The sequence below is a fragment of the Apaloderma vittatum genome, unplaced genomic scaffold (assembly GCF_000703405.1).
Source record: "Apaloderma vittatum isolate BGI_N311 unplaced genomic scaffold, ASM70340v1 scaffold16707, whole genome shotgun sequence".
Lineage (NCBI taxonomy): Eukaryota > Metazoa > Chordata > Aves > Trogoniformes > Trogonidae > Apaloderma > Apaloderma vittatum.
In genome coordinates, this window is record NW_009727975.1 from 8,680 (window position 1) to 27,387 (window position 18,708).

Here is an 18,708-nt window from a genome sequence, read left to right on the forward strand (position 1 = left end):
CTGATCTTTCCCCCTCCCAAGTGTTACGTATACTCAAATGCTGTAATTTTGATTGTAGCTTTTTTACTGATATGGAGATAAAGATTGCAAATATGGTAATGCAACCTTAAAAGAGTATGCTTAGATAGCAGAGAGCTGAGGGAGAAAAGATTGCTTTAAAGCATTGTATGTTAATGCTTAAAGTCTAAATTGGTAACTGATACTGCGAGTAGGTAAAGCAAGTGAATCAGATTTGCAGACTGTGGAGATGTAGTCCTCCTTACGTCTTTTCTGTGGGAAAAATGTTTTCATTAAGCCACTGAGGCAACTGGATACTTATTCATAAGGAGCATTGGGAATTTTTGTTGATACTCTGATCCTTTTACCTAACAACAGGAGTGTGATATTTGTGGCTTACTTCCCCTTCCTGTATAGCCTGCCTATGGGAAGGAGTGGGAATGGGTGCCTGTTGGGGAAGAACAAGAATTGCTTTTCTAGCTGATACAGCGCTGGCCAGTATCTGAAATGTTATTTTCTTCTGTGCCTTGAGTAGTTTACAAAAAGAAAAGATATTACATAGAAACTTTTCTTCTATTTTGGAATATGGATTGATGCCCTTTTTCTCAAAGAAGTGAAGTAAGCTTTACTTGGCAATTTTATGTATGTAAGCTTTATCCATCATTCTGAAACTTGCTAGTTGTATTTGTTTTATTTGGACTTTCTAGCCTGGGATATTGTTTAGTTCCAGACAAAGTCAGTGGAACACTTGAATTGTTTTAAGAGCTCCAGATGAAAGTAAGTGTAAACCAGTGGCATTTATTCATCATCAGTTGGTGATACCTGTCCTATAGACTTGTTGCCCTTGAGTTGTGAACCTCTTGGATTTCAATTTTATTGTCTTTTGTGGTTTGAGTAGCATCAAATGTACAAGCAAGACTTACTCTAAAGCACATATATGCTGCATAATCTTTCAAAATGGCTATTTTTAATTTCTTGGGTTGGAGAGAAAAGGAGAAGCTTCAGCTATGGGAGACAAAACAGATGAAGTACTTATTGTAGTTCTGTGGTGCAGTGCGAGTACCTGAAGCATAGGCTCTTCAGAAGCACAGGCAGCGTGTCCCAGCTGTGTGCTGCCAGCGTGAGAGCTGGAGTCCACTGTCTGAGAAAAGGACTGCTTGCTTTTTCTCCCTAAGGAAAGCAGACGAGTGAAAGGTGAGCAGGAAGCAAGCACTGGAAAATCCCCTCTGCTTTCTGGCTCTCTGTCTGACAGGGGTTTGATGTATGCAGGGTCTGAGTTATCACTAACCTCTCTGGGAAGCTGGGAAATCTGACACAGATGGTGCTGCCCACTACCACTGGGGGAAACAGGAAGTAACAAAGGAAACAAGTCATTGCTTAGGCGTCCCTTTTGGCCACAGTGCAGCACGGATGCACAAGCGGTTGGGGCAGGGTTTCTTTTCCTTTTGTGTGTTGAGCCTGCAGCAGCTATTGCAGGCGCTTTCAACCATATACCCACGACGGAGAGAAGTGCAGAGATGTTCCTGCCATGCCTGAGAGGGGTTATAAGTTATTAATGGCGTTGTCATCACAAAGGAAACAATCATTTGGTGAAACTGTCAGCAGAAAAACTATGTGTCGATCACGCATGGTCACCAGGTTAGTGCATATTTGTGTCTTGTATGTCTGTCATCTTTTCTCTTTTAGGTAGAAAGCAGACTAAAACTAAGAGTACAATATGGTATCTGGGGTGAAATACTTTTAATTCCTGCAGAAACTTCACGAGTACAGAATTGAAGGGGGAAGAGATGAGATGAGAGTTGGCTGAAAACATTTGACAGAAAAGAAAAGCAAGCTGAAGCAAGTTAAACTGGGTAAACTTACAATAGTGTATCTGTGGGGCTTAGTTCTCTGTTCCCTTTGTCCTGTAAGATTTATTTGACTTCATGCTGTTTGTACTGTGCTATTAATCCTTCTGAGAGACTATTGTGAAAGGAGCTGTTAGTATTAAGAAATGGAATGTGTAACCAAAGAAGTAGAAGAGATACGGAAGAGTATTTCAGAAATACTGGAGAATGGTTAATAAATGTAGACACAAAAATTTTGTAGAAAGCTGTTTTAAGAACAGATGGTAAATGTTTAGATGGCTGAATTGGAGAACTATTTGTTCAGAATTGCTGAGAGCACATTAAAGAAGCTTTTATTTAACAGTTTTGCTGTATGTAATGCTGCCTCTTTTTTTTAAAGCCTTTTGTAGAGACTGAAACTTCAGTTTCTCTCTGCATTATATAAGGAATGCATTTATTTCTGTAAGTTTTATATGTGAGATATATTCAGAAGGAGACTATCATCTTGCTTTGCTAGGTTTTACTTTCAAAGTAGAACTTATAGAAGTCTTATAAGAGTTTAAAAAGTTCTCAGATATAATTGCCAGAGATTCTTAGTAGAAATTCAGATTTGGTTTAATTTTCATACTGCAGCTTTGGAGGCTGTGTTTTATTTGTTTTCAGCACAACTAAACTGGGCTCTAGGACGGACCATAAATATTATTATAATGAGTGAGAACTTCTAATGCAATTCTTGGCAGCTGTAGTTTCAGAGACGATGGTAATGTTTTTATGCCTACATGCTGAAGGATGTGGATGAACATCGCATCTGCCATATGTTCTACTCAAGTTAAGCAAGAACCGAGGACTCATGGCTCTTCCAGGATGTAATCCTTAGTAGAATCAGCTTGTAATTGCTTTAACTGGGCTAAATGCCAGTAGCTCTTAAGGCCAAAAGGGGTAAGCGTTCTTCTGTAATGTAATCCAGATTTCTAATGTGGCACAAATTTACTTTTACTGGTGGAGAGACTTTTAGCCTGTAAAGTTATGCCCTAGCCCCCAACCTATGTACTCTATATACACCAGCTGAGAGGACAGGTTAAAATTACTTCACAAAGGTATAGATTTACATACTACACAATAACATAAGTCTACTCCTATTTAGGGTTTGAGCTCAGTAACAATATTGTTATGATTCACAATAAACTTCTGCGTCAGACTGGCGTTATCTGCGTTGTGTGATGAAGTGTGTAATTACACATTTTTTTCATGCTGTTGTGACTTTCATGGTACTTCAAAATAAAAACCAGCTCATTGTGATGGTGTTTGAGAAAAGTATACTCTTGTGATAGACTTGGACTAGCTTTATTGATACATTAACAATAGGCCGCAAATTGTTTTGGTTTTAGTGTGGCAGACCAGTTTGTATACACAAAGTAATTACAATAGTAATTGTATAAGCTCTGTGTCATTCTCAGTAGTGCTAACTGCACTGTTCCATCTTGCCAAAAGGACTGCTGAGTGATGAAGCAAATCTTGTAAAGCGCTGTTCCACCATTTCTCCTACTGCACTCTCATCTCCCTGACAGATACAGAGCTATCGGGGGGTCATCTGAGAAACAAGGTTCTGCAAGGCCTTTCACGGCTGCCATCATCTTCTGGTTCAGAGGGTTCAGTTCGGTGTTGTCTCAGTGGGGGAGAAGGTTGATTCAGTAGCCACTTATAATGAATTCTGGGGCTTGATGGGAAACGTAGTTTAAAAATGTGTCTAGTCCCTTGGTGAGTGGAAAGAAGAATAAAGTGTGGAGATATTACTAGGAGCTTGCACAGAACAATGCGTGAATAATGTTACCCTCTATTTGTAGCAGAGGAACAGTGTCAGAAAGAGAGCATGGCTTGGCTCTCATTGCACTTAGCGGCCCTTTACTTTAAATTCATCGTCAGCTCCATGGAAAATAAGCTTATGCAGCTGGGGTGAAAATGTGTAACGGGTCTTTGGCTTGTAGTGCGGGAATGTAACTGCATGGAAACAACTTGGAAATATCTTTCTGTTCTTAGTTATGATGGCGCTAACAAGCTCTACAGTTACTTCAGTGCTTGCTGTTGTGTATACCTGGTAATGCAAGACCTGTTTTTCATGTAATGTGCAAAAAAATTATAAAAGGAATATTCAAGAGTGGAAAAAAACCATTTCAGTGAGCTAAAGGCATCCATATTGTAGAAGCTAGGATCAGAAAAATCTTTATCCATTTTTCCTTCTTCCCACCCCTACAATAAAGAAGCTGTGGTTAGGTTGTTTTGACAGCTTTCTCCCAGCAGCTTTGTGCTAAATAGCATCTAATGTCCTTCCAGAGTTGTTGTATACTGTAAAGAAAAGAAGAAAAAACTTGAGATTAGAATCAAGGTACTTAAATGGATTTTAAAAGCATAACTCAAAGGTTTCAATTCAGAATACCAAAGTCCTCACTGTGTTTGCAAATGAATATGTGATAGGGCGTGCTGTAAGCCCTAGTGAGATCCAGCAAATAGACATAGCAGCCTCTAAAGCTGCTGAACAAGCCCATTATATTAGGTGGGCCCTTTAGCTCATTTAATGTGTATTTGGTTCCATGGAGTTTGGCTACATTTCCTTTCATTCCCTTAGCTGGGATGGGGAAGTTCTGAGATGTGGTTTCTATTCTCAGAACTGTTTTATAGTGAGTAGTCAAAAGCAAGAAGTGTTCATGAATAGAGGAAGCAGAGCCTGATACTCTGCTGTCCTTTCCCCTTAGTTAATTCCTATAATCTTCACACTGTAGAACTGGATTACTTTTTCTCCAGGTTGCTCCTCTGCCTTCCACGATTTTTTTTTTTTCCCTCTGCCTGATATTCTGGCTTTTCAGCTGGAGGAGGAAATGTGCCATCCTGCTATGCTTTAGTGAGTAGTCTAACTAGTTTACTCCTGTACAGGCCAACATGACCTAGTCAAATATTCCAATTTTCTGTATTTACTTAGGGTGGGATACCCTTGTCCAAAGTGTTTGTCATTGGCTTCCTAGAAATCTCAGCTTACTGGTTGTTTTGGATAACCTCTCAGTGCCTCTTCAGATATGTTTTCAACTTAAGTACTTAACACTGAAATAGTTTCATACCAAAGGCTAGGCAGCTAAGTTTTTTCTTGCTCTGTTCTTTGTAGTAAAAGCACAGGATTTGAAGATCCATGGTAAACTTGAAACTGCTGGATGTTAGAATCATAGAATCATAGAATGGCCTAGGCTGGAAGGGACCTTAGAGATCATTTAATCCAACCTCCCTGTCATGGGCAGGGACGCCACCTCTCGACTAGACCAGGCAACACATGGGGACCGAGGGGGAATCAAACCCGCGACCTCGGTGTTGGTCCTTGTTGTCAGCACCACGCTGAAACCACTGAGCTAACCGGCCCCCAAAGTTAGTTCAAGAAAACTGACAGCAGAATATATTTGCCTGAATAAAAAGGTTTGTTTTTACTTAATCTTTTTCTGAATGTAACTAGAAACCCACTGGAATAATTTAATCATTAATTATTTAATCAGAAATTTCTAATATTTGAATCTTGATAGGCCTGTTCTTAAAAGAAAAATTAGTTCAGGACTTGCCTGTGCATTCCTTATTTCAAGGAATTACTCTTAGCACTAATGCAGTGGGGTTTGGTGCCTGCAAGCAGCTGGTTAATGCTCTCCATTTCTCTCACTTGACTTTGCTACAAGATGGCTTGAAGGATTTTTTTTTTTTCTGGGGTGTCTATGTGTGTGTGTTAACTGTTGTTACTATTTTATTTAATTCTTAAAAGCTTAAAATATCTTTGTGTAGCCCCTTGGACCTATTAACACATTGCTGTTGCTAGAAATTTCATTGTAGGGGAGAAGGAGGAAAGAACAACTCAACCATAGAATCATAGAATGGCCTAGGCTGGAAGGGACCTTAGAGATCATCTAATCCAACACCCCTGCCATGGGCAGGGACGCCTCTCAACTAGACCAGGTAGCTCAAAGCCTTATCCAGCCTGGCCTTGAACACCTCCGGCGTTCTATTCCAGAGTCTCACCACATGATAAGAATAGGGAGGAGTTAGCAGAAGGAAGGATGTAGCTGAATAAAACAAATGTAACTTGCCTTTTGGTGAGTAGGAAGGTCCTGGAGGAAAACCAGGAAACCATAGTGCCTTGCAGTGTCTGCTATGAGAACCTTTCTAGGGCCTTGGGCTTTATCTTCTTTGCATGTGCATGTTTTATAACACTGAGGACTAAAACCTAGTTTTTGTGATTTTCTAGGATGCCTAGAGGATTTAATTGAGTATAAAGTCTCCTGGTAGAAATTGCTAGTAATTTCCACCCCTCCCTACACACGTATCATTACCAAAGAGCAAGCAGTTAGATAAGCTGATCCATTAAAGGATCAATTGTCTTGCATTGCTGTTTTTCTTAACAGGTACAATGGATATACTCTATTGTTGCCGTTAATCCTTCAACAAAACTGTATCACTTGCTTATTCATTTCTTTGAGAGACTAGTGCCTGGGGTAGGTGTCTTGTGTTGTAGGCTCTTGGATTTCCTGTGTGGAGCTACACTGCTGATTTCCATTCCTGTCCCTTTTGGGGAAAGCAGAAGCAAACAGAATCCATCAGATTTCAGTTCTCCACTAAAAGCTTTTCAGTTCAGTACAGACCCTTTTATGTCTAGGTCAAACTTCCCATTCAGTTTATGCATGATTTCTTTTCTGCATTTTACACAGGATTTTTAGAATAGTTGCCAGCTGAAGAAAGGCCTCATAGTGATAAATCAGACAAAAACCTACTACTCGAAGAAAGTAATTTTTTGGTTAATTTGTTTGAGATGACAGCAGAAAGAGTGGTAACTGTAAAGGTACTTAGTGGTGCATGACATTAGTAATTGATATATAAATTAAATGGAAGCCTGGAGCAATCCAAGATGAACTTTATTTGCACATGATGCTGTCACATATGACATTCAGTATAATATTCTGAATTAAAGCACTAGTATATAATAAAACATGCGAATACAAGAAGTAAGTAGTATTGGATACTGAGGTTACTAAAATATGACTGTTGATTCCCTCATTTTATAAGAATTACATTGTGTATATATATGTGGCATAGAACTTTGGAGAAGAACCTGATTTTCTTTCTAGTCACCTGTCTGATTAAGTCTCATGGTGTTATCTGGGACATTTTAAAAATACAAATACTTAAATAACATTTGCTAAGCACTCTTCCGTTGTTTCAACAACTGTCAATCACTTTTGAGAGCTGTATAAAAATAAACCGGGACTTTTTACACCGTGGTTTTTTTATACATTACAAACTTCCTGGAATCTGTGAACACTCGTCTGTGCTACATATTTGACTGCTTAACCATGTGAGTTGTTTGGACAGCTCGTTTAAGGAAACAAGCTTTGTTTTTCAGTACTCTCTTTTTGAAGTAAAATCTAGGTTTCCAACTGTTTTTAATTATTCTAAATTGCAGAACCATGGCCTTGCAGGAGGAGCAGGACTGGCCAGTCCCAATGAAGGCAATTGGAGCACAAAACCTTTTGACAATGCCTGGAGGAGTGACCAAATCAGGGTATCTTCATAAAAAAGGAGGCACCCAGCTGCAGATCTTGAAGTGTAAGTTGAATGAGGTGTTAATTAAATTGTTTTAAATGCTTGCCTTTGGGTCCATTAACACATGCTGCATTAGCAGACTACTTAATGAAGGTGTTCTGCTTACTTTCTCTGTATTCAATTACAGTTTTACTGGAATATATGTATGAAAGACCCATATTGAAAGAATTTCCTTTAATTGTTTTTGGAAATGTAAATCTTAGGAGAGAAATGTTCTGGTTGATTTTCTTTTACTTGGTTAAATCAAGTCCTTCTCAAGCAAGATTTTAAAGAAACAGATTCCTGAGATATGTATCCATTTCAAATATTTTATAAAAGAAATCAGTACTTAGCCTTTTTTTTTCAGTTGATTATTATGTACTAGGAAAATAACCCCATCTCCTACTGCTGTTGTGAAATGGAAATTTTCTCATTGCTAACATGAGGCTGTACTTAAAAACCATAATTGCTTCTGGGAACAGAATCTATTTACAGGATGAAGCCTAAGATTTTGGGTTTACTTGTATGCCACTCATTTGCTATCCCTGTTTATAACTAAACTATACATATATAGTTAAGGACAAAGAAAGGAGTGTTGGCCCCTTTAGAAAAAGACTACCATTTTATTGGCAGCTTTATGTACTTGGGGTGAAATAAGAGAGGAAGATACCATCATAGCTTTGGGATGGGCATAAATATATATTTGTAGCCTGTGGCTACTTTCCTCCCATTTTGTTTTAGGTTGCATTCTTATATTAGCTTATTCCTGTAGTAAAGAGCAGAGGTGGAGGTCAGAGCTGCAGTCTCTGAGGTTTCTTTAGAAGTTACCAGATCAGGTACCTCTGAGATGAGGGAAGAAAATACTATCCTTAGTCCTGAAACTCTGAATGGTGTTGTACCATGGGACAGATTGTCAACAAGCTGTCCTTTAAGTTTATGTTGTGCTCTTTTATAATGATTAATGAAACTGCTAAAATACTAAATCATAATTCTACCCAAGTTAAGAGATTCTAGTTAATGTACTGTCTTTGGATTTGTATTTTGCTTACTTCTTTTCTTTATCTTTTCAGGGCCGTTGAGATTTGTGATTATCCATGAGGGATGTATTTACTATTTTAAGAGCAGCACATCTGCATCTCCACAGGGTGCATTTTCTTTGAATGGCTATAACAGGTGAGTACCAAAGACCTTATTTAATACCCAAGCTCCTTTTTCTTAGTGGAGGGGACCATGGTTTTAATTGCCGATGAATTTAAGTGCAAGTACATCTATTGTTTGGGTTAAGCACTGATCTCAGATTCCAAGAGATGCATTCCTTTCAAATTATATTTGTGATGTTTCCTGTGCTTTGCAAGTGTATTCATGTTTTATTTAACTTGTCAGTCTGTTAAAATTGCAATGGGCTTACTTGTTACTGACTTAATGCAGGTTTGCACATGCAGATGGATGTGGATTCTTTCAGACAAACAATCTTTGTTCCCTAGTGATTTCAATGATCATCACAAAAATAGAAAGGAATCAGAAAGGAATGTTTATGGAGTTACTGATTCAGTAACCCTAGCGTCAAAACTATCAACTACAGGAGTGATAAATAAGAGAGTGCACGTGCAAAACATCAGACTCGTTCTGCTATGCATTAATGTTTGCTTTTTAAGTTGAAGACAAAAATACATGGCTTTCAAGTTAACCAGTACTATCAGAATCTGAGTGCAGCATATGTACAAGGCCTGCCAGTAGAAGTCTAACCTAACTTCAGGAAATTGCTGTTGTAATTGATGCTAAGAAAAGACGAATGACAGAGAGAATTTAGAGAAATATCACTATTTTGGTGGTCCTAACCACTGCAATTTTCTTGTATTTGTAAACTTGTATGTTGTTCTTCTACTACTCAGACTCTTGGAATAGGGAAATAACTTTCATTAGACTGTGAGAGCTTTCTAATTAACTAAGACAATGGCCTGTTTTATGGGAATGCAGTTGTAAACATTGTAACTAATTAAAAATACAAGACTAATGTGTGTAAGAAACATATACTCTAACTTGATCATGACACTAGATTCTGTAATTGCATTACTGTGAAAAATAACATGGAATTTGTAAATGCTAGAGCTTCTGTCATTGCTTTTCATATAACTGCATTCTAGTAGTCTTAGAGACCTTGGTTGGAACTGGAACCAAGTCTTGATTCATATTATGCACCGACATAAGCATTATTGAAAAAGAATTTGAAATGAAAGAATTTGTTAGACTGGATTGTTGCATAAGATTGTGTGAATGCAAGTCATTCTAAGGCTTCCATGGACTTTTGTTTTGTGTTGTTCATTCAATAGCTTTTATGTGTTAAGGCTGCACAGCTGATGAGAAAATGCTGAGTTTACTGGTGACTTAAAATGTGTAGTGATGTGTATTGCTAATATCCCTCCCAGCTGTACCATGGGTATTTCCCACATTAACGTCCTTATTAGCCTTACATTAGTGAACAGTTCCTTTTGTAGCTTTATTTTGGACTGAGCAGATGCAGAAAACTACAACTTGCAGCTTAAAACTAGGATTGGGGTTCTAAAAGTGATGTAATCTCCAGTTCTGAAATAATTTTTTCAGTTGACACTGTTCTTCATGGCAATTTCAGAGTGTTGATTAGATAAATATTTTTTTCAAAGCAGTGTTATTTTGCTAAAGCACCTAACCAATAGTCAAATATCTCTGAGAATCGCTTTCTTCTACATTTACAAACTGCCTTTGTTAAATATTAGACACTTATGGAAGTACTGTGTTGTATGAAGAAATTAGTGAGATAAAGTTTAGGAACAAGAAAGCAAGCCCCAATAATTGATTGTAAAAGAACTTTACTCAGATTTCTGTATGGCTTATGCTGATAGATCTTAAAAATTTTACTTCTGGGTTACCCACAGTCTTGGAATTTTAGTCTCCTTATTCATTCTAAAGTCTTACAGTTAGCATTTACAACTAAATTTTTGTGTGTATAAGGAATTTCCTCATTTGAGAGTCCTCTGGGGGAAAAATAAAACCAAATAAACATACCTAATGCAGTTTGTGAAAGAGGTTGAGTTGTGCTTATTATAAAAATAATTTTAAAAGTGCAACAAAGTGTTTATAAGGCAACGCTGGGCCAATTAAGTTAACTTTTAATATTAGTTCTTTATTTTCATGAAAAACCTGTGATTTAATTTCTCATCTGTGCCTTTTTGAAATAAAGATCACAGGCATCCTAAATACTTCTTGCCATGCTATGAAGCATGGGAATTAATGCAACTCATTGAAACTGTCAAACAGGTCAAAACATCAATTTATATATCTGGCTGGTGGTTTAACCTAGTGCTCTTTCTCCGGTCAGCACCCTTGCATTGTCTTTTCTACCTCTTTAATGGAGAAGTACTACAAACAAGTATTTTTGTGGTGTTTTCATGGGTTTGGGCGTTATTTTTGCAAGGCAAAACTGGCTGATAAAGCTTCCTTCTGTCAGACCTTTGTGACTTGCACAGCAAAATCAACTTTATGGACTAAAGTTTCTATGTATTGGTTCTCTTTCTCAGGGTTATGCGGGCAGCTGAGGAGACAACATCAAGCAATGTGTTTCCTTTCAAGTTAGTTCACATTAGCAAGAAGCACAGGACATGGTTTTTTTCAGCTTCTTCTGAAGAAGAAAGAAAGGTAACTTCTTCTGCAATATGGTTTTTCTTGAAGCAGAATGTGAATCTTGGACTTCCCTAAAATCTAATGAACTGGACATGCAGCTGTCACTGAAATTTGTATACCTAGTTCTCTGAAAATCACATCTGTTAAGTTAGTGTTAGTTCAAGCTGCAATTTAGGGAATGACTATGAGTGACATACTAGGTGGTACGGTTTTCTTCATATTTCTGGCTTTAGTTTTAGCAGAGGAACAAATATTTTTGTGTTAAACCTTTGATAAAGTGTGAAAAATGTTCATTGAAATCTCTTGTTCAAAAATATACTATAAACAAGTACTTGGCTTTAGAAATAACAGCTTGAAATTTGTAAACTGAAAGATTAATATTTTAAAATGTTCATTTTAGACAGTCAAAACATTTGACTGATAAGTCCTCTCAGTATAAAATCATGGATAAGCACTATTTCAGTGTAGGTTCCCTGCACAATTACTGTTACACCATGCATCTTTGTTTAAAGATGGATGTGTTGAATGTTGAACTTTCATTCTTATTTAGAATTGGATGCTATCTTTGAGGAGCGAAATTGATCACTACCATGAGAAGAAAGAAACAATAATGGAATTCAGGTATAGATCTTAATCTTTACTTGCTTTTTATCCCTTTTGCACTAGCTTTTGATAGTGGTGTTTTAGGTTCTTTGCATCTACAAGTAATTTACTGCTAAATAAAAACTGGTGCAGTAAGGCCCAAGAATGAAAGGCTTTAAAGAATACCAAGACAAAAATATCTTTTTACTAAGAGAGCTTTAAATGTCAGCTTCATATAAACGAAATAAAAACTTTAAAAAGACAGCAGCGACATATCTGGTTGTCAATTGGAAAATAGGAATAGACTGCTTCTGCCTTTTCCAGCATTCTTTTTCAGTGTTGCAGTCCTGCTAACAGATACATTTACTGTCCCAAAACTCATAGCACAGTGATGCAGAAGCTGCTTTTTTTTTCTTTTGCAGTGACTCTGGTTCTGATGCAGACAGTTTCTATGGCTCAGTAGAACGTCCCATTGCTATTAAGTATTCTCATCATTCAGCTGAAAATGAAGGTGACAAATTTAGACACAGATAAATAAGATTTATTTTATTTGCTTACTTATTTCTTCTGGATTCTGCAGGAATTATTCCCATATAGCTTAAGCAAACTGATCCAATTTGCCACTATAAATTCTTTTTTTACAAGGTGTATAGTTGTAACTTTAAATCAGAAGCAGATGTTCTGTTCCATAAACCATTCGTAAAAATAAAAGGTAACCAAAGAAATTCAGGTCTTTCAAGGAGGTGTCTGACACCCTAATAATATTTAAATTCTGCTAGACATAGGCTGGGCCTATGTGAAATGCACAGCATAGCATTCTTCAGTGACTTTCAAGCTGAATAACTTGGTAAAGTAGGGCTCTCAAAATCTCATTCTTAACATAACCTTTTACATTGGAAGTTTAATACCTGTTCATTACTGGAGTTGTCTCACAGTAAAGAGTTGGAGCTGAGTGCATTTGGTTTTTAGAGGCTTATAGACAGTCTGTCAGGGAGGCATTCACAGCATATTTCAGCAACTGACTTCCTAGTCAAGAAATGTGTTGGATTTTACTAACATGAGAAGCCTCGCCTCAAGGTTCAGCATTGTTCCTTTGCTAGACCTCTTCCCATCTGCCCTTTCAGATTTCGAAGGTCAGGGCTGATTGGAGCAAGTACTCTCACTTCCTGAAAGGAAATTCCAGACTATTTTTTCTGACTAGGACAAAAAGGCAGGAGTGAGGTTTTTTAGGAAATCTGGTTCCATTGCTGTAAAGCAGAGAAACACAGACTCATCAGCATTTCATGTAAAACTGTAGTTTAGTGCTTCTGTGTTTATGGTGGGGAAGGGTTGTGTGCAATACAAATTAGGTTGAGAGGTCTAGCAGGAGTTGGTTAGAAAAATGAGGAGGACTAACTGATTTTCATCAGATATTCTTACCTATTTTAGGTTTGGGGTTTTTTTATTTATTTTATTTTTAGTACATTCTGGGGAAATACTGCATATTGTCCTTGAGGCCCCTATCATAGTCAGTGATGGGAAATCACTGACTAGAAGTAGCATGTTTTCCACGTCTTGATTATTCTGACTTCAGTTAAAGGCAACAGTGAAGCTATTTAAGCCATTTGTTGTGGTGCAGTTTTTTATTGCCAGAGCAGGCTTGCTTAGGCTTCTGTATTGCAGACTCATAAATGTTTCTGTGTTAGGGATTATTTTTTTTTCAACTCACTTTGCCCAGACTTCCACATAGTTGTGTCTCTGCAACTGATTAGAATTTCTTGAAAGAAGGCTATAACACTAGAAAGTGTGACTGGAAAGGAAAGGTTAACTTGAAAGATGGCAAAAATTTAGTGTGCAGTGTAGTGTTGTGATGACTTGCTTAATTGACATCATAATTTAAGGAAATGCCTATTTTAAATAGCAGAGAGACAGACCAAAATTTTGATATTTTCTTCATCTCTTAAACAAATTTTTTTTCTAGCTGTTTTTTTTAATTATTAAGCAACAAGTACTCAATACTGTCTTGGTTCCAGGAGTTCTTATTAGAGTCTGACACATTGATTTTTCTCTGCAGATTACGATCAAGAGGAAGAGGATGAGTCTTACTTGCAGCCAGATACTTCTGACATAGCGAGAGATGGTATGTGATTCCTTTCTTGCCATTTACAAAAGGTCCCCACTGAAGGCAGTACTCATGCAGAATGCCAGACGATTATTTTGGCTTGGCAAAAATTCATTTTAACAGCAGTAACAATTTACAGGACGTGTTACATGCCTTTAAGGGCAGATTTTCTTGCAGGCCTCCTGCCCTGGAAGGACCTATATCTGGTCATCAGTATGGAGAAGGGGTAATGCTTTTAATGTAGTCTTTATTTTTAGTAAAGGGAATACTCTTTGCTAAATCATCATAAGCCACACCTGAATAAAAATTGCAGGAGTCTGCTACACATAACATTCAGAACTGTGCTGAAAGGTAAATGCTTGTCCAACATTTTGGGTTTTTTCAGACCAGATGGCAATGAAATACCTTAAATCCCATAGAAAAGTAATTTGAACAGTCTCATTTCTTAACACGCTGCATTTCACCTCAGTGTGTCATGTTTTCTGGATGTTTTCTTTCTGTAGATATGGTCCTGCCCCCAGCCTACCCACCTCCACCAGTTCCTCATGTCAGAAAAACTGCCTACTCAGAATCAAGGGCAAACTCCTTTGCAGGCAAACCTGCTGTGCCAATACCACCACCGCCTCCAAAAAGAAGCTTACCTGATATCAAACTAGAGGATCACTTAAACATGAGAGAGCCCCAGTTACAGCTGCGAGCCGAACCTAATCTAAAGATTCAATCCTCAAGCCGGAGACTAAGTGAACAGCCGCCCCCTGTGCCCCCTCTACCTCTTTTCAAAAAGCCTGTGGGTGTCAAAGAATCCTCCTTACTGCCTCCAGAGCCTCTGCCTCTAGCTCAAGTTCTCACTACTCCAGAAGGATGTGAGAAGCTAAAAACTTTAAACCTTTCACCGCGAACTCCTCCTCCACTACCAAGCAATAAACCCAAGCTGTTGCAGCTTACGGAAAAAACAGTAGAGCCCAAAGTGCCAAGAGAACATGGTAAACCTGGACTTTTTGTGCCACCAGTGCTCCCAAAGCCACCTGTGCCAAGCCACCAGGCCCCTGCAATCAAGCCTAGACCAGAGAAGTCCTCATGTCCCCAGTTACAGTAAGTATGAAAATACAAGGTGCTAGTAAAGTTTTCCATTGTGTGTTAGTTAACTAGTTGACAGACATATTTCTCAGATTCACATCAAGGTGGTTCTCTTTCCTGCATCATCCTAATTTTCCTCTATACTTATTTACATTTGCCTCTATAACTTATTTGAATTTTTTTCAATGAATTTAACTTCTGAAATAGCTCAGAAAGAAATAGTACATAAATCAAACTTTAAAAAAGATTACGCCAAAATTTTGTAATTATTTTGTTTTCAAATGTGTCTTGGAGATTTAATAGCCTTTGATCACTGTGCATCGAAAGCCTTTATGTCAGAACTTCAATGAACTGCAAAAACACTGTAGGCTTCTTCAGAGAGAGGAAATGTGTTTCATTCTATATTAAGCACAGCTTTAGTAAGGGACATAGAACTAGTTATAGCAGTGAGTCAGATGAAGATATTTTGGTCCATTGGTTTTTTTAGCAGCTTGAAGAACAAGTAATAAACACATTAAATACAGTACAAGGAAGACGCTGATATACTGGAGTGAATTTAGTGGAAGGCTACCAAGATGTTTGGGCTGTGGCACATGGTATGTGAGAAGAGGCTGAGGGAGTTGGATTCAGTCCATGTTTAGGAAGGCTAACCAGGAGATCACTGCTGTCTGCAACTACTTAATGGATGAGTATGAAAACAGAGCAAGACCTCAGAGATATGCAGTGATAGGATAAGAAGCGACAGGCAGAAGTCATAACCTGGGAAATTACAGCAAGGTTATCAGGGAAAAACTTTTCACCATGTGGATGGTGAAACACCAGAACACGTTGCTGAAGAGAGACTGTTATCTCTGTCCCTGGAGATATTCAAAACTTTACTGGACACAGCTTCCAGAGCTACCTGATCTAGCTGGACCTGCTTTGTGCAGCAACTTGGACTAAGTGATCTGTAGAGGTCCCTTCCAACCTAAATTAATCTGTGATTTGATGGCTAAACTGAAACTTGCTCTTCAGCTCTAGTTTTATTATCCCTTCAGTATTTTGTATATATTTGTTCTGTTTTCCTGAGGAGATGTCCTTCAGTTTTTATTCTGTCTCTGCCAGGAGATCACCACCAGATGGACAGAGTTTTAGAAGCTTCACGTTTGAAAAACCAGCACTACCCTCCAAGCCAAATCAAACTGATGATGATTCCGATGATGATTACGAAAAAGTAAGATGAAGCACATGATCCATTCTCACAGTATTTTTTTCTTGCTTATGTATACTATTGGGAATATCTTAAATGCATTATTTCCAGGAAAAAAAAGTAACTTTCTGAAAACACAGTGCCATGTGTTATTTATTTGTTTGTTTGTTTGTTTATTCTGAGCTTTAAGGAAAGGCTTGTTAAATTCTGGATTTTAATATTGGATGTAAGGGAGGAAGAAGCATAAAGTAAAGATTAAATCACGATTAATAATTTCAGATACGGATGGTTGTAGCTTATTTGTTACAAGTTGCTAGCATTTTGAGTTGTCATCCACTTATGTGACAGTTTAATTTCTTCATCTTTTTTTACAGGTTGGGCTGCCTGCTTCAGTATATCTTAATACCTCTGAATCCTTCGAAGTTGAAAGGTAGAGTGTGACTGTAAAATAGTTCCTTAGAGTCCTACTAAAGCCTGCACCAAACAGTATTCCAAAAATCATTTTGATAGATATAATTTATGTTTAAAAACACAATAAAAGTATTTAAATTCCTTTAATATGGAAATAACTCTTTAAGGGATTTAGTTCAGTGCTCATGCATTGATTGAAAATGCACACTACTTGCAGAGTGATTTTGCTGCATCTGGAGAAGGTTGTTCTGCCAGGATGCTAGAAGGGACCGAAAGCCACATCTGTGCTGCATTGCTGGGTCAGATGCTAGAACAGTAAAATTTCAGCTATGATGTACTTGGATTTCTTTTACAACCTAAATAGAGATTTGTAGTAAGAATTTTAAGAATCTAGGCATTTTACTTCTCTGAGTCATAAAATGCTAATATATGCAACTGCTGTATTATTTTTAGGACATTTAAAGCTAGTAGCCCACGGGGACAACCACAAAATGGATTGTACTGTATTAGGAACTCATCTACAAAGCCTGGAAAGGTAACTTGCAATTGCTGAATTTATTTCCCCAAAGCCTTTTTGCTTTTTAGATATTTCATATATGATAAAGTACTCTTAACAATTTAGATGTGTTCAACATGAGCCATCAGTGCGCACTTGCAGCCCAGAAAGCCAATCGTATCCTGGGCTGCCTCAAGAGGTGCGTGGCCAGCAAGTTGAGGGAGGTGATTCTCCCTCTCTACTCCACTCTCGTGAGACCTCACCTGTTGTACTGCATCCAGTTCTCAAGCCCCTACTACAACAAAGATCTGGACGTGCTGGAGCGTGTCCAGAGAAGGGCCACGAGGATGATCAGAGGGCTGGAGCACCTCTCCTGTGCAGACAGACTGAGAGAGTTGGGGCTGTTCAGTCTGCAGAAAAGAAGGCTCCGAGGAGACCTTATTGTGGCTTCCAGTATCTCAAGGGGGCTACAAGAAAGCTGGTGAGGGGCTTTTTAGGATGTCTGGTAGTGATAGGACTAGAAAGAGTGGATTCAAGCCAGAGATGGATCGGTTCAGACTGGATGTTAGGAAGAAGCTCTTCCCCATGAGGGTGGTGAGACCCTGGCACAGGTTGCCCAGAGAGAGGGTGGAAGCCCCATCCCTGGAATTGGTTAAGGCCAGGCTGGATGGGGCTCTGGGCAACCTGATCTAGTGGGGGATGTCCCTGCCCATGGCAGGGGAGTTGGAACTAGATGATCTTTAAGGTCTCTTCCAACTCTGACGTTTCTATGATTCTACAGCAGGAAAATCTGAGACAATCATCATAACTTCAATGATAATTTTATTTTATTTTTTTTATGCTGGATTGTAACTAAATCCTTAACAATACATTGACTTACAACAGCTTATTAGCATAGATTGAATATGTTGCATTTTTCTGTTTCAAGGTATTGGTTGTATGGGATGAATCTGCAGAAAAAGTGAGAAACTACAGAATCTTTGAAAAGGTTAGTAGCTGCATCATGTGTGCATGTGTATATATATGTATGCACACATATGAATTTCATGTGTACAGATGTGTGTAAAGTGTGCATATGTATAAATGTATACTGGAACTAACAAGTTAAAGTCCAAACTTCTGCAAGTAAAAATGAGCTGACTTAAAAACATTTGCTTTAGGATGAGAGTTTGAGTACTTATATCTGGACTTTCAAGTAGCTGTATCATGCAAAGGTCAAAACTAGCTGTAAATGTTCACATCTAAATTTCAGCTCCAGTCAAATTGAAAAGGAAAGAATATTAAATTCCTGAGTATAATTTGGACTTCTTTGTGTAAGTTCTTTCTTATTTGAAAGTTTTGATGATGACATTTTGGATTTATTTTTTTTTAAACACTGAGTTGGAAAAACTACTGTCAATGACTACATATGTTTTTGTCCTACAACAGGATTGCAAGTTTTACCTGGATTCAGACATCATGTTTTTGAATATGGGAAGTTTGGTTGAATACTATAGCACTCATGTCTTACCTAGTCATGACAGTCTGATTCTTCGGTGTCCTTACGGATATTCTAAACCAAGGTGACATGACTGCATGGTTCACTGATGCTTAGGACAAGTGTGTTCCCTCCGGCCCTTGAATTCAACGTGGACATCTGATTGTTTGCACACAGAAACTGTTTGAACTGTTTATTCTCGCATGAATTTAATGAACTCTTTGTAAAACCTTACAATCCAGATCAGTGGATTTTGTGGTCTTTTCTTTTTAAAAGGTCTGAACTGATTATGCT

At 38.0% G+C, this 18,708-nt stretch overlaps 1 protein-coding gene across 1 annotated transcript; it reads left to right on the top strand.

Moving 5' to 3' along the window:
• The first annotated feature begins 1,525 nt into the window (after positions 1 to 1,525).
• On the top strand, positions 1,526 to 18,503 carry SH3BP2 (SH3-domain binding protein 2). The gene is made up of 13 exons (XM_009873920.1): positions 1,526 to 1,635; positions 7,306 to 7,448; positions 8,495 to 8,597; positions 10,979 to 11,096; positions 11,632 to 11,702; positions 12,086 to 12,174; positions 13,717 to 13,782; positions 14,268 to 14,856; positions 15,946 to 16,054; positions 16,405 to 16,460; positions 16,895 to 16,976; positions 17,866 to 17,925; positions 18,366 to 18,503. The coding sequence occupies exons 1-13, from the start codon at positions 1,526 to 1,528 to the stop codon at positions 18,501 to 18,503; spliced, it is 1,734 nt and encodes a 577-aa protein (XP_009872222.1).
• The last annotated feature ends 205 nt before the right edge of the window (positions 18,504 to 18,708 follow it).

Bases quoted from the DNA above. Each gene is read 5' to 3' on its own strand.
- SH3BP2 (XM_009873920.1), top strand. From the start codon at position 1,526: ATGCCTGAGAGGGGTTATAAGTTATTAATGGCGTTGTCATCACAAAGG. The intron at 1,636-7,305 runs GTTAGTGCATAT...TCTAAATTGCAG, and splicing joins CGATCACGCATGGTCACCAG to AACCATGGCCTTGCAGGAGG. The intron at 17,926-18,365 runs GTTAGTAGCTGC...GTCCTACAACAG, and splicing joins ACTACAGAATCTTTGAAAAG to GATTGCAAGTTTTACCTGGA.